Source organism: Paralichthys olivaceus, chromosome 5, assembly GCF_024713975.1.
Source record: "Paralichthys olivaceus isolate ysfri-2021 chromosome 5, ASM2471397v2, whole genome shotgun sequence".
NCBI classification, from domain to species: domain Eukaryota; kingdom Metazoa; phylum Chordata; class Actinopteri; order Pleuronectiformes; family Paralichthyidae; genus Paralichthys; species Paralichthys olivaceus.
The window spans coordinates 9158918-9174725 of record NC_091097.1 but is presented as its reverse complement, the minus strand read 5'-3'; the positions used below and the strand labels follow the sequence as shown (position 1 = coordinate 9174725).

General features: G+C 40.5%; 1 protein-coding gene across 3 annotated transcripts; it reads right to left on the bottom strand.

Moving 5' to 3' along the window:
* Window positions 1–270: 270 nt before the first annotated feature.
* map3k14a (mitogen-activated protein kinase kinase kinase 14a) lies at window positions 271–14134 on the bottom strand. Of its 3 annotated transcripts, XM_069525740.1 has the most exons (17): window positions 9367–9658; window positions 9129–9272; window positions 7345–7611; window positions 7186–7261; window positions 6869–7091; window positions 6350–6739; window positions 6121–6255; window positions 5912–6041; window positions 4940–5068; window positions 3324–3428; window positions 3068–3225; window positions 2812–2962; window positions 1494–1811; window positions 1296–1405; window positions 1004–1142; window positions 809–909; window positions 271–703 (listed from the first exon to the last, which is right to left on the bottom strand). In XM_069525740.1, the coding sequence occupies exons 3-17, from the start codon at window positions 7595–7597 to the stop codon at window positions 542–544; spliced, it is 2580 nt and encodes an 859-aa protein (XP_069381841.1). In that variant the 5' UTR covers window positions 7598–7611; window positions 9129–9272; window positions 9367–9658; the 3' UTR covers window positions 271–541. The 3 variants fall into 3 exon arrangements, with proteins under 3 accessions (XP_069381841.1, XP_019949692.1, XP_019949691.1); XM_020094133.2 differs by lacking the exons at window positions 9129–9272; window positions 9367–9658 and adding an exon at window positions 13895–14134; XM_020094132.2 differs by lacking the exon at window positions 9129–9272 and having other exon boundaries at window positions 9367–10301.
* Between the last annotated feature and the right edge of the window lie 1674 nt (window positions 14135–15808).

Sequence of the window (15808 nt, the reverse complement as noted above, 5' to 3'; positions counted from 1 at the left end):
GATCCAACCTCGTAGGGGTTATGAATATTCATTGTAAATGTAATGGAATTCAGGTTTTACAATAGTTTTCAAGCGACTTTTGAGCCTCTTAAAACAGGGAGCAAATTGTTTAAGTGCAATTTGTTATTGCTGGTGGCGGAAAAACTGATCAAATCATTCTCTGGGATTGATCCAGCCCAACTTCTGGGGACCAAAGTAAACCTGACATACAGATATGGTCATTACAATACAACATTGAATTTCATATGAGTAAGTGAGATCAACAATGTATCACAGGTACTGTTTATTGACTTCTTGTTTGTTATAGAAACAAGCAACATGTTAACATCACAGTATTCTCAGCACTTTGATACGTAAAAGACAAAAAGCTAAGATGAACATTATGGCTTCAAAACATGAGGCAGTTCAGGTAGATTTATTTTCACATGGACGCTTGGTCCTTGTACCATTGGACAAACAAAAGGCACATGTACAAAGTAATTCAACACAAGGCGATATGACTGACAGATGGGATGATACTGCAGCGGATGGGAGGAGAGAGTTATCTCGACTCCAACACTCCATCTCTGATCCTCCAACTCCAGGTGGCGCTGAAATCTGGAGCGGGAACGCAGCAGAGCTGCAGACCAGACTCCTGCACCTCCTCGTCGTGAGCGACCTGCTGTCCCTCCTGCGTCTCCAGAGTGAAAACTCTCTCAGAGATCTAAAACGGAGAAACAAGGATTTAAACGTGTGTAACTAACACTGAAACAGACCAACATATGTGTTACAGATCATTCCATATGTATGTAATGTTCTTAGTCCTCACCTGATCACTTATTCCTGTGGCAATGTGGCCCACCTTCACCCGGCGTGTCTCCCTGATCCGGATGCTTCTCCTGTTGAAGTCTCTAATGCAGACGTCCACCCCTGAGCCATTCACACAGCAGAGAGACACGTGATGTAAGTGGAATATGATATCACATTTTACTAATAAAACATTGCCCATGTTTTATCATCTCACCTTCAAAACAACAGGGTGGTGGTAGGTGGGTGTGACCCAGCAAATCCAAACTGAAGACCTGCACATCTGGCTGACTGTTGTAGGAGAAGACACCGGAGCTGAAGTCGTCTCCCGGGCTCAGGGACCAGCGACCAGAGTCCTGGGATACGTTAAAAAAAGAAGAGCACAAGCCAAAAGTTCAGTCTGTTAATACTTTCACCAAATGGATGAAGACTTAAGAAGCTCTTTGTTTACACGGCTCCAAGTTTTACAGTACTTTGACATTCAGCTGCACAGAATTTAGTTGCGTTACCTTTTTGTCCCAAGGTTCCCAGTTTGAATAAGCGTCACTGCTCAGACAAGACAAGAGCTGCACCTGCATCTCAGCAGACTGAGGCTGGGACAGACTGCTCAGGTAGAAATCTGAAAATCAACCAGAAAAACCATGAGCAGAGTTCAAATAACACAAGACTAGTGAAGAAGAGACGCAGAAAACTGAAAGAAACCCCACCTCGCTCCAGTTTACGAAGCTCGAGTTCAGACACTGTGGTTAACTTGTTGCTCCTCTTGTGGTTCGGCTCATAGATCAGTGTTCGTGGCGAGCACGGCAAGTCTGGCTTCAACTCATCTTCGTCTGCCTCCTCTTCTTCCTCATCATCCAGTTTCTTTATCTTCCTCCCTGTTGTGATTAAGCTCTGGACAGACTCTCGATGTTCCTCCACCTCCTCCACCTCATTGTTATTGATGAGTTGCAGGGAGTCAGGGGGTTTGTTGGCGATGTACAGGGGCTCGGTGTAGGGTCCCTTCACTGGGCTGGTGAGTCCTCCAACTGCAGTCCCAAAAACACATCGCATTAACTCATTAACTAGGAGGATCACGGATATAGGACATAATTATCACGAGTGAAAAGTCCCAACATCCTGTTTTACCTCCCTCGTTTTTTAAGAGGTTTGATGTTTGAGTCGTCTCCAGTTTTTACCATGAGCTCAAAGCAATAAACTGATGAGCAGCAGCGTGTGGTGAGTGTTTACAGTTATTGCCCTAGGTTCTGCCTGTCAGGCTACTTACAGGCTGTCATAGCTTAAGTGTTGCAGCCTAAACGTTCATTTATTCTCTATGTTAAATATATACCAATGGAGGCTTCATTTTGTCCATGTGCATGTCTTCTGAAAGCTTTTGGATACAGAAGAAACTGACAAAACAGACAAAACAGGAAGCACCGGAAACCGTTCAAGTGACACAAACTGTTTTCAGAAACGCCTGACTCTGCCCACACAAAGAACACATCGATTGAAACGAGACAAATATCTTTTCATATGTAAAGGGAAGCATAAATGAGCTACACTTGGGCTTAAAAAAACACTGGCCAAACCATTTCTACTTTATCTTTCTAAAAAAAGGTATGAGTGAAACAACACTTTGTTGTCAAGATGCAAACACAACATTATTTATAAGTAAGTGTTCTACAAACTAACAGGGTGCTGTTACAATTGGAGGGTTTACATGCCATTACTATGGACAGCACAGAAGACCATTTATTAAGAATTTATTGTTTTCTCTTTGTTGTCCTTCTGAAAACCAAACCTTTGCTGTAGAATTATCCATCACTTGCTAAGTGACTTGATAAGAACAGGTAGGGTTACAATATAGGACTTACATGCCATTATTATAGAATAGACCGGTTTGATAAATTAATCCCTTATCATTGGTTTCTCAATTGAAATACATGTTAGTATTTGCTTTGTTATCCCTCTGGAACCTTTACTGTGGGATTATAATCATTTGCATTGATGGGAACACTGCAACAAATGCGGCATAAGTTTCATTACCTTCTTTCAGAGCTCTGTCAGTTTTTTCTCTCAGGTCAAAAGCGGACACTCTCTTTATCGGATCCTTCTGGAGTCCCGCCTTCAGAACGTCAGCTGTGAGAGGGTTACAGTCAGGTGGGATCTCTCTCAGAGGCGGTGGCTCATTAGCAATCTGTAACCGTCATAAAAACATAGCCTGGGTCAAGCTTTTGATACGAATAGAACAGCAAACATCTGTGCTGAGGCAACAGCGTCTGTGTGTGGATGTGAAAGATACCTTCAGGTACAGTCTACAGGTGTAGTATCTTGTCCAAGGTTGACACCCGTTGAGCATGTGCAGTAACATACAGCAGCTGCTCCACACATCTGCTTTGGCTCCGCGGGGTTCCCCTTTAACAATCTCAGGGGCCATGTGGGTCTCAGTGCCCTTCAGATCTGCATTGAATTACATTGGGAAAACAGTGGATTAACACGTGGAGGTGGATCAATTACACATCTGCTTGACTGAATCGCTGAAGTTCCAGGGTATTTACCATTAGACCCACAGAGGCTCTGTCCCTGAGTGTCGAGTCTCTCTGCGTGTCCGAAGTCGCACAGGAAGGTGTCGGTACCATCGTCCGACAGCAGCACGTTGTCAGCTGTGGGGGAGACAATGATCCACTGCATTAATCTGCTTCGAGCACAGAGGTTAACAAACGTTGTTTTCGAAGGTTGTTTTCGAAGTGCTCTTTAAATAAACTGATTGGAAATGACTGGACTAATCTCGACACTGCTCAGCGCTTGCAGTGGCACTTTTTCCATAACTTGTGCAGTTGACAGCACGGACGACATAATTAGAAACAGGGCAGCTGCACAAACATAAAACAGACAAAGGAGCAAAATGGAAGGGAAATATGAAGTCACTGGAGTACAGCTGCTGGAGAAAACGCTAATGTGGAATGAATGTGGAGACTAATAAACAGGCAGCAGATAAAAGCCATTTGGCGTCACTGCCTTGTTTTTCCTGTGGCCTTACAGACACCAGGTGGCGCCTGAGCTGCAACAGCACCCTCATGTTTTTTAGCCTTCTTCAAGTTTTTCTTTGTCCATCCTCTTACATAGTTCCCTTTCTGTTTTCCCTTTCCTTTTTTCATTTCAATTATTCATTTTCATCCCCTGTCCTCTTTCTCCTGTCGTTCTCTCCTCTAACTACGTTTTGCTCCTTGTCTCACGCCCCCACCTTCCCTGTTTCGTTCTCCTTTTTTTTTTCTTGCTCTCCTGATTCTGTGCACATGCGCTGTTTCTTAGAGCAGTGGTGAGTCACACTGTGGGAAATTCCCAGCTCGCCGTTTTTTCTCTCTCTCTGTGGTTGTCTGGTTTCACAACACAGGTGCCGAAGAGATCAAATCTAGACCTTGGGACACTTGTGTTCCACACAACAGCTGCACAAAGACACAAAATCCTCTTGATGAGAACTAATAAGAAATCTGACTTACTCTCTCTGCGTGTTTTTATCTTTCACTGGGAACCACAAGAACTTTGTTTTGCCAGTTTCAGTTTGTGTTACAACTAAGCTGGAAACTGTTTGTGTCTGATTTTTTTGTTGAATCACTGTTGTTACTTTAGAGGTAATGTCTAAAAGGACATGGGGGTGTTATTATGGAGACAATAAAGAGATAAAGATTAAGTTTCCCCACAATATAAGGGAAAATGTAGATATATTAGATAAACCTTCAAGAGATCAAATCATATTTATAGTTATGTTTTCTCCTGTCTGTTTGTTTGTAAGGAGGATAACACAAAAACAAGTGAACAGATTTCCACACGTGGATATGGAAAGTTAGAGATTACATTCAAATTTGGCTGTGGAGTCAGATAAGATTTTTTTCTTTAACATTGTGAGATAAAGAAATAAAGTATCTTTTAACATTTCACTGATTTCCAGGGGAATGATTCATGGATCTTGATGAAAATGTGAAAAGTGAAAACAGAATGTCTGAAATTTGATGCAGCTTAATTTAATTTAAGGGGACTGTTGGGCCTTGGCGGAGCTATGCACTCTACTGAGTGACATGTAAGTTTCATAATGGCATCACTAATTATGTTTGTCAGATGATACTTGAACATTTGTACACTTGTGAAAAAGAAATATCCATTTTCTACAACATACCTTTAATGTCGAGGTGCACCACCTTTTTCTTCACTAAGTACTCCAGCGCTGTTACGACTTGTGAGTGGTAGTGGAGACTTAAATCCTCTGGCAGCCGGCCACGCTCTGCGATCAGCTGGCCCAGAGAGCCTGGAGCCACAGATAAGGTCAGAGCAAGACAAAGGCGAGGTGTTGTTAATATTTCCCAATACAAAGCATCCGATTCAACTCGTCCTCCTGCTAATATATCCCATGGAGAATGGGAGTTTGATGACATACGAAAAAAAAGGATGGTTTGTTTATCAAGCAGGAATCTCCCATTACAGACGTTTGGTGTGATTTGGCTTCATGGAGGCTAAACATTTCAAGCCTCCCAGAACCACCCATTTCTTGACATCAATCTCATTTGGATTTCTCTACACTTGGACTCCTCACAGTGCACCTGGTGAACATGCTTTTACCCATTACCCTTTCTTGCAAGAACTCGAAAATACGAGTACACCACAGCCTGTGGTTTTAAGAATTCACTTTAAAATCATATACCTTGTTTTTAAATCATCGAATGGCCTTTACTTAGCAGACCTCCTCATTCCTTATAGCCCTGCTCGTACACTTCGATCTGATGACCAGCTCTCAGTACCATGGCAAGAATTGTGACAGAGGGAGGTCAGACTTTTACAGTGAGGACTCCAAAACTGAGAAATTACCTTAAATTGTCAATCAGACAAACAACCTCCATGTCATTATAAAAACATTTTACATTTTTTGTCTATTGTCTCCCACATTAACATGTTTCTACTGGTAATTTTTGTTTTTAATGTCTATGAAGACTTTGCTATCCTGATTTTTTTTGAAAAATGCTCTATAGATAAATTTATTATTATCATCATCATTGTTAATTCATGACATCTGATTCTAATATCTTCATTCTCTATCTGAGAAGCAGCAGTAAGTCAGAATGTGTCATGTCAGTAAAAGGGAAGAGATGTTTACCAGATTTGTGGTCCATGAAGAGGACCACATTAGTCCCCTCCCTGATCACTCCGAAGAGCTCCACCACACGAGGAGATCTGAGGGCACTCCACGCACCCACCTCCTCACTGCTGAACCTCTTCAAGGTGATCTGTGAGAAACCGGTGGAACAAACGATTAATCACTCACAGAGAATAGGAAGATAAAAAGAAGGATCGGCTCTGCTTTACCTTTTTCACAGCAAATCTGAAGCCTGTGTTGACGTCACGAGCACCGTGAACTTCACCGTAGGAGCCTTCCTTGATAAAATGCGTGAGGACAAATTCCCTCCCCTCCTTGTAGTCGGAGTCAACAGGCTGAATTTTCTATGAAGGGAAGTGGAAAAACAAATCAGTTTTGCTGAGCTGCATTTTTAACAGACAGAAAACAGGATGTAGATTGAACTAATGCAGAACATACTTCATTATAAAAGATTATTCCCTCATTGCTGATAGAATCAGCAGCAGAGAACTCGTCTTCTTCTCTCGCATCCCTCTCCACAGCTTTGAAAAAGGGCCCAGCATAGCATGGGTCCCCCTGGCTGACGCTGCCCCTGAGGCCAGCGAGGGCCAGTGAGCAGTCTCCCAAGCTGCTGAGGGAGTCCAAGTCACTGTCCTGCCTGAAGGAACGGAGACTGGAGATGGGGCTGCACACCTGGTGCCCCCAGTTCAGAGGAGAGCAGCTGGAGTTGCCTGTGTTGTAAATCTGTCGCCTGTAGAGAGGGAGGCCTCTGTCCTGCTCCTCTGACCTTTCAACACTGCTGCAGCAAGAAGCACTGATGCTGCTTCTACCTCCAAGAGACGACTCTTCCTACAGGAGACCAACAAAAACCATGATACTACATGTTAACTTTCTCATGTGAATTTGTTCAGTGATCAACCTCACTGGAAAGCTAATGTTTGTATGGCCATGTATGTGAAGAGCAACCAAAGTTCTCACCCCAATCTGGACCAGAGAAGTTCCACTCTCCTGTTCAGGGACTCCAGAAGGCATTCGCTGCCTGTGATGGTGTCTATCTTTCTTCTTCTGCTCTCTTTTCTTCACCTTACGCTTCTGTCTCTTCCTGGACTTTTTCCTGGATTTGAATTGTTCTGAGGTGCTGCCCGGCTCCGGGAGGGAGGCTGTTATTGGGCACGCCACGTTGTTGTGCTCTGAGGAAAGACTGATGCCAACAAAAACAAAAAGCAAAAATATGAATCCTACACACGGCAATGACTTAATGAATAAGTGGCAGTGTTGTCGAGGTAACGTCTTACCTGAAGAAGCAGTTGGGGGAGGGAACAAAGCGTTCAAAGGAAGATGGACTAAACTCCTGGGAGTCCTGGGTTTCACCTGAGGAGAGCACATTGCTGATGTTAAATTCTCTCCAGGCAGATATTTAAGGTGTTATATTAACAAAATAAACATGTATTTACATTCAGCCTGAGCAATAAAGGTTGAGGTCTTCAATGGCATTTCTCCCACTTGCTCTGCAGTTCCTTGCATCAAGAGCTTGTTTAGTAAAGGGTGTAAATATGAGAAGCCCATTTTGCTGTCCTTCCCCTCCTCTTCCTCTTCCTCTGTCTCCTGGTCAGCAGCTGAGCATGATGGGTAAGACCCCTTCAGCTCCGCCTGGGGGGACCCGGAGAATGGCGCCGTTGAGTTGAAAATCCTCTGCCTCACCGCCATTTCATCTGCTGGATCTGGAAAGTGAAGATATCAAATGCAACTGATGAGTTTGGGCTTTCAAAAGTCAAAAGTTTTTTAGATCATTAACAAGCATTTGTTGATGATGTTTAACAATAAATAATTACTATAATAACTTATTGATATCCTTAGAACCTTTGAGTGGTATTTTTCTGAAACCTTGGTTTCATTTTTCACATTAACACAAATATACTGTCTCTATGAGAATGAACTGATCAAATATATTTGTAGATAAATGGACTTAAGATAAACTGTGTTTAATGAGACTTTAAAAAATGAAAACAAGTTCATAATGATGTTGCAATGAACCTACCAATTATTTTCTGGGTTTATCTGCACAAATGCTCGAGTTTGTTATCAACGACAATAAAATCACCAGAAAAGCTGAAACCAGCATCTTTGTTATTTTATTTGATCTAAATCATAATTGAATCGATTGATCGCTGCAGACTTGAGTTTGTGATATTTTTCCAGTTGTAATGCAAAGGAAGGCTTTTTCTGCTTTAGACAGCACACTTCCAATTGATTTTTGCATTTACATGTCTGTATCACATGTTCTCTGCCTGTTCTCATTAGTGAGTGACCTTTTTTAATGATGTGAGGTTTGTAAAAACTGTTTCCCAATAATGAAACAATGGCGTTCTTCCAGTTAGTATTAGTATAGCAGAGCCTAAAAGAGAGAAACTGGGTAGTGACAAATAAATATAAATATATAGGTTATTTTCAAGTTACAATTTCCACTAAATATAATTTGTCTTCTTGCTTTCATCTGATTCTTAATTTAGTTCTTAATGTGTGTTTGTTTTTTTTCAAAGGGGCCCCACAAGGCTCAACACACAAGATCTTTACTCTTCCGGGAAGAACAGAAATTTGCAACAATAACAGGTCTTGTACTGTGGCTGCTGAGTAAATATAAATCTGCTGCTTTACAGCTTGTTTAAAACTGAATACATTCAGCTGGACCCTGTCAGTGCAGAAGCATGATGATCACTTGATCATCAAACTGAAACGAACTGAAACTTTGAAGGTTTTGCAGTCAGCATAGACAGGAAACTCAAACCCTGGCCTTGTTTTGGCAGTTGCAACCCAAATGTTGAAGGCACTTACTCTTTCAGCCAGAAGGAGTAATTTACTGCATGTTAGGCACGGCCGCACTGAATTTCCGATATAAATCTTTATTATTACCTGCCTTTGGCTTTGAGGTTATAATCAGCAAAGAATCAGTGTGAAATCAACACACTTAGATTAGATAGATCTTAACACTGCTGAAATGCATTAAATACTGTGTGAAAGGCACAAACTGAGAGCTGGGACATGTTCGGCACGTTACATCAACATTTGACTCTTTCTGCACATTTAAATAAAGATGTTCTTTACAGAGGTCATACAGGGATGAATCCTGACATCTTCCATATAGCAATCGCTTGGCTGCTAAAGAAATTGACCGTTGTTCTCACATCAAGCTGTTATCAAATTTCCTCTAAAGCTGTCTAAGTTTCGTAACGTCATTTACCTTGTGTGCCGACATCATGCACTGCAAGATTATCTAGAGCCCAGAAATTTCAACTTCCTTCTGAAGACGCTGCATTGGTGCTGTGAAAGCACGCTGTGACACCACACCCTTGTGAATTTACGTGGAAAGGAAATAGAGAAAACCCTGTGCAATAAACAGAAAAACAGCTCTGTGGATACGTGTGTGTGTGTGTGTGTGTGTGTATGAGTGTATGAGGCTGAGGTGCGTGAGGACGTACCACCGGATGCAAGTCTGAGCTGCCTCTCCTCTCTCTCTGAGTAACCTGTCATCTACATGAGCAAAACTAGGTGCTCTGTTTGCCTTCGTTGTCGTTCATGGTGTGATTCCCAGCAACAGTTTGGCGCAGTCCCTTTGACTTCGCTCTCTGCTTTCTGATGCTGGCTGACAGCCAGCACAGGGGGGAGGAGCCGGCTGACAATGACTTATGGGAAATGCATCTCCACTTCCCCATATTCCCCCCCTCCCTCTGGTCCCTCCACCAGGGCAGGCTCACTTGCTCTTCCCTCAGACTAGATTAAAAGGATAGCATGTGTGGTTGTTTTTGATGATCGGTGTGAGCTGTGCACAGTGACAAAACCTGAATATCAGCTTTCTGTGGCCAACGCCCATAAAGATAATGTTGATGTTTTGACACTTAGAAGAACTGATGGACCTGATCATTACAGCATCGCCTCAAAGTCAAATTTAAAATGTATATTCTTTAAAAGACAGAAAGTTGGAAGGAGTTTGTGACCTTCTATATGTTCTGACCATAGACTCTATATAAAGGACAGCGCATCTCCACTTCCTACCACTATCTAGATAAGCTCAAATATCCCAGATATAGAAGCCTGTAAGAGTCTGTGCAGTAGCTGGAACATACACTGATCCAAGCGTGAATCACTTTTGACTGTCAATCATGACGTTTCCCAGTTTTTATAGCCTCAAATAACTAATTCAAACCAAACTTACCAGAGAAATTAACACTTGAGTACAATATATAAACCAGTCTGATAACAACTAACTAAAGGACAGAAACCTTTTTTGAGAAAATTATTTGATGTGTACATCAAATTTTTTGTGTACCACACTTCTACCACACTGCAGCCAGCCAGCCAGCAGGTGGCGATCAAAACAGTTTTGGTGGCTTCAGTTTTGAGGAGCTGTCATATCTTTTCGTACAGTCTATGGCTCTGACATCCTAATGACCGTGTGGCTACTCACACATATCAGACAAATGCACAGCAACTACTATGTCATGTTAAAAAAAATAACAACAACAGCACAGAGTTTCCATGAAACAGATAACTACCCACTTATATGTCCAAAAAATGTGATATCTGATATTATGAGGTTCTACTCATGGAAGATTTGCCACCATGAGACTTTGCAGAAAGTGTGTGAATCATCATTTGAGGTGAAGCTTTCTGAAACAGTCTCACTTGCTTTGATTTTCTGCAGCAAAACCTGAAACCTCCACAGAACAGCAACCAACCTCTGAATGCCATTCTCAGGCTCTGATACAAGCCACAACCTAGAAAGATAAACACAAGTTGCTCACTGCTTCCTTTGTGATAAGCAAAATGTTTATTGTCATGGCAACAATGTCAACGTTACACTGCACACACTCTCACAGCCAGTTAGGATTTGATAATGCTCTTATTAGGCACCGACTGATTCTAAAAGTTTACGTAAGAAACAAAATGTCATATTTCGAGCAGCAATGATTTTGAATCAACATGAGAAGTAGGTATTACCAACAGGAGTCACCATGCCTGATCACCCTTAATACTGATAAATCTTCTTATGCTCAATTTATAATTTTCAAGACCTGAAAACATCTCTTGATAAATTGATTAATCTACGATGATTTTCATGACACATTGATGTTTTTTTAAGCTTCTGAAATTTGTCCTCAATGGTTTTCTACTATAGTAAATTGAATATCTTTGGGCTTTGGGCTATTTTGGACTGGACTGAAAAATCTTGATATATTTCTTTGCTATTTGTTGACATCAGTTGATTAAGTGGGAAAAATAAAGGTTAGATTCCATAACTTAAAAAGTTAGTTGTAGTCCAAGTTTGGTCTGTAAAATATCAACAAACACATTCTTTAAGGCCAAGATAATGATTACAAATTGCAATTTTTTCCCGACCAAGTCGAGTTTGTCTGTCAAGTACAGACAAATAGAACATGACCACCAACTACCATCTTCAAATGTGCAATCACCATGAGCCAACATCCTTCTCTACAGTCAACAGTGACAACAAAAACCAAACACCAAGAGATTCTCAGAGATAAGGGATGAAAGTTATGACAGGACTGTTGCATTGGTTTACATCAGTACAGCTAATAATTGCCTGGCAACTGAGAGTAAACACACAACAACATTGAGCCTTAAATACAATCAGGGTTAATGAATAATGATTTAGTTTTCCTGAGAAACCCTGAGTTTACCGCCACATGCAGTCAGTGGACATAATGAGCCGACTCCTGCTGTACACCCACACAGATTAATGAAATTCCAAAGTGTTTAGTAAGAGAAGTGAAAAGGGACTGAACCTGAAGTTGACACACTGCCGAGCATTCCTTGAGCAAAACACCGGCTGCTTCTCAGGAAAAAGTTCTAATCTGCACCACACGTGACACGTCCATTGCATTTTGGAAACATGCACACTATGCATGTTCAAGGGCCATTTATGCTATTGAGTCATACCTGTCTGTTTACATCAACTTCCCTTTTTCTCATCACTATCTACTACAATGAGCTTTTCTCCTTTTCACTTCTCTTTCAGTATTTCATTATTTTATCTACATCTGCCTGCCTGCTTTTGGTGTTTCCTCTTTTCATGAGATTTACGATGGTGTTTCCTCAGTTTCGGTTAATGCTGTTCTGCTCTGTGCATAGATTGAGGCGGGAGGAGTTTTTACTGCTTTTATTCTGTCAAGCATTACGTGTGTTTGTATTTAATGTGCTTCACAAATAAAGTCTAAATGACTGGTTGAGGAAACAGATTTCACTGTGGTAAATAATAAAGACCATGACTCAGTGTGGATGCAAATTTTTTAACATCCATTCCCACAGATGTAATCTAAAACGTTGCTTGTTTGAACCGTTGGTCAGACATAACATAAAACCATAGACTGTTTATAAAGATGGATATCCTGAGAGCTTCCTAAAGTGAAGCCAAAGTGTCTCAATCGCCCCCTAGTGGCTGGCTGCAACAAAGACCTTAAATCCTGCCTCCTCCATGTTAGTGGATCAGGCATGACTTAAAATAATATAGGTGGTTGCTTCTGATAAGTTTGGTTTTAATTTGTTATTTGATGCTATAAAAACAGGGTGAAACATCCCAATTGACAGCTGAGCCTGAGTTGTGATTGGTCGAGCCATTTATTTATTTTATTACTGCGGCACCTTCCTAAGATCGCTACTTCCAAACTCTGGCTCCAAATGCACTAGATGGCGGCATCATTTTTGTGTAGCGGGAGGAAGTGGAGATATGCAGTCCATCTTTATTTACAGTCTATGCATAAAACGGGAAGGTGTGACAGCCCAAAACTATTTTGACTTATTATTGCTTTTTGACAGAAAATAGACAAAAGGGTGAAGTATTGATTCCAGAAAATAATATGAGGATGGAATAATGAAAATAAGGTTGCAGATGGTCCTATATTAAACATACATAATGTGTAAAATTCTTCAAAACATGCATTGCCACTTTCCTTTTACACACACACACGCTCACACTAGAGTATACATATACTTTTTGCAGATGAAAAGGGAATACGACGTCTGCACTAACAGGACACCACATGTTTCTCTCTGAAGAATGGACCCAGGCCATAGCTGCTTAGCTGTAAATGCAGACCAGGAGTTTGACTCTGGGCCAAAACAGGTCTGGTATGTGCTGTTCTGTATGTGCGATGCAAAGAAGCAGCAGAACTCGCTTTCAACATTATACCTGTTGTAAGGAAAGACATCTGATGGGAGCTTATAATGGATTAATTAAGGAGCTAATAAACAATAATAACGTGAGATTAAGCAGATCATTATTAGAAAACATGACGTGAACATGATAACTGTTCTTGTTGGAACTCCTGGGTCCAGTTAGCAACTTAAACTTGAATTTGTAATGAATCACAACTTTTCCACTCGTTTTCTTATGTATTAGATGTGGTTGTGTGCACACTTGAGGCCTCCACTGACATGTAGCTTTTGTGTTTATTTCAGATTATGATAAACCTGGTACTTTGTCCTTAAGGTTAATATAACTAGATCCTATCAAATTGATTCTTTGTAGAATAAAAAAAATAAAAAAGCATGAAACAACACCACAGTGGAAACTACAAGCAGGAGCACAACAGTGGTTTTAATCAGAGACATCTGGCTTCGAGAGGCGTACGTGCAGTTTTGTAATGGTGACCTGTACATCCAGACATCTCCAGATTTACAGTAACAGCAGCCTGGCCCTCAGACCTTTTTCTTTTTAACAACCGCACAAATAAAGCAGCGTTCTCCAGGCGTGTGTTTACTTCTCCCTGACTGTACAGACGCTGTCAGAGAACTCAAGTCTGAACTTCCCTCTCGACACATTCACCGCCATTCCACGCAAAACTTCGCCCGAGATGTTTCTGCTTCTCCGTTCGCGAGTCAAAGATTCCACATAAGAACCAGTTGTGTCGAGATAAAGTAGGAACGTCTGGAGTCAGATCACTTGGTTCAACGCGTTGATTTGATGTGTGATGTTTGTTTTTTACTCACCGAGCTTCCAGTTCTGAGGGAAGGCGTCGGCCGATGGCGATTAATCAGCTCCCACTCTAACGGGCGACCAGAAGGGCTTCCGGTTGAATTTCAAAATAACAATATTGATCCCTTAATTGCACGCGTATAGTATAAAATTACAGGATGAAAAAAGTCATCATAATTGTTTTTCACTTACTTTACGATCATATGTTTACTGTTGCTCGGGTGAGTGGTGTTTTCTCTATTTCTTTAGGAAGTGGCTGTTATGCTTTTATTTTGAGGCAAAATCCTCAGTACTTCCTGTAAACGCCTACTTTTAATACTTCCTGCAGAAGGAAAGGAGGAAGTGTATTTTGTGTATTTTGTTTATTTGTTTCTTTGTTTGCTTTTTATTGAAGTATACATTTTACAACAATATTTAACGGTATTTAAAGAAATTAATAAGCCTCAGTACATTATGTCCCCAGAAACTTAGAAAACAAGCACAAGTCCATGGTTGAGGCAAAGAGACTACTTGATTAATCAAGGCTGATATTATGATAAATTATTAATTGTTTTCCATCTTCAATTATTAAAGAAAAAGCAGAACAATGCCAAACATTTGAATGGCATTCAAATGTAAAAATCATTTTTATTCCAGAGGCCCATGACTGTTTCCAATCAGTTTCCCTGTTTCCTAAAATATAGCTGCACTGAGTCGTCAAATGATTATTAGAGAGAATAATCTTTCTATATATTGATGAGGAAAATAATAAGAGATGGCAGCCTCACAGTTATACAATATGAAGGCTGAATGGTCTGAGGTTTCAGGGTGTTGATTATTGACACATGCAAAAACAAATGAAGTAGCTTGTTAAAATACAACCTAACAAGGAGGTTAGCTCAATATAAACTAAAATAAATAGATATTAAAAATGTGTGACAAACTTCTCAGCATATTTCCGTTTCCAGGAGCAATAAAAATTCCTTGACAAGACTGTGACAAAAAATAAATCATTCTGAGGAACACAAGGTACACGCAATCTCAATAGGGTTACTTGTATTGACACAAAAGTGCCACAAGATGGAGTCATAAACTATGGATTTAAGTCTAAAACAATATTACATAGATATACATTTACTTTGTTATCCGTCTGATGTCTAATGTAATGTCATTAAATATCTGTATTAAATTTGGATTATTTTAATCAGCATGTTTTCTCTCATAAGCAACTATGTTCTAAATATCTCAAGAAATGTTTCAGTATTGCACAGGCCCTCTAGCTTTGCCTAGTAGCAGTGGTAAAATTTTTGGTAAGTAAAATGTTTTTAAGGGTAGAATCAATCATCACTGTTTAGAGTTATTTAAATTTTACATAAAGCTAAATATTTGTCACAACGACAATGGTTTTAAGCTGCCTCTGCTTATTTAGTGGATTAGCACCAAATAAACAGTGTTGAATCCTGTACTAAAGTACTGTAGATCCTTGTTTTTTGTGTCAACATGGACAACATGGTCGCTTGCAGCTTCATCCAGAGACATGCTGGAAGTTCTGTGTCTGTGTCATGTGCCAAAAAGGATATTGATGATCTGGTAATATCCTCTTTTTCAAAACCAAGAAAGATCCCTGGATATCTTCTTGTTGTGACACTTGTGTGATCAAAAGCCAAAAGATTCTGGAAGCAAACCACCGACATATTTTGTTTAAACAGAACAGGCAGCAGAGGAGATTTCATGCCAAAACATATTAAAGGCATTTGTTCAGAACAAAAAATATGAAAGCAGAAAAAATGTGAGTCTGAAAATTGGATGAACCCTTACAAAAATCTATCATCCTTATCATCATTATATAAAATAAGTTTGTGGGGGGGGGCTTCTGAAGGGAGTCATTAGCTTGTAGTTATATCATCACTTATTAAAGGTGTGATCCTCCAGTTAGAACAAAAGGTCAA

Bases quoted from the DNA above. Each gene is read 5' to 3' on its own strand.
- map3k14a (XM_020094132.2), bottom strand. From the start codon at position 9,418: ATGACAGGTTACTCAGAGAGAGAGGAGAGGCAGCTCAGACTTGCATCC. The intron at 7,262-7,344 runs GTAAATACATGT...TGCTCTCCTCAG, and splicing joins CTTTATTGCTCAGGCTGAAT to GTGAAACCCAGGACTCCCAG. The intron at 7,092-7,185 runs GTAAGACGTTAC...TGTTGGCATCAG, and splicing joins TCCCCCAACTGCTTCTTCAG to TCTTTCCTCAGAGCACAACA.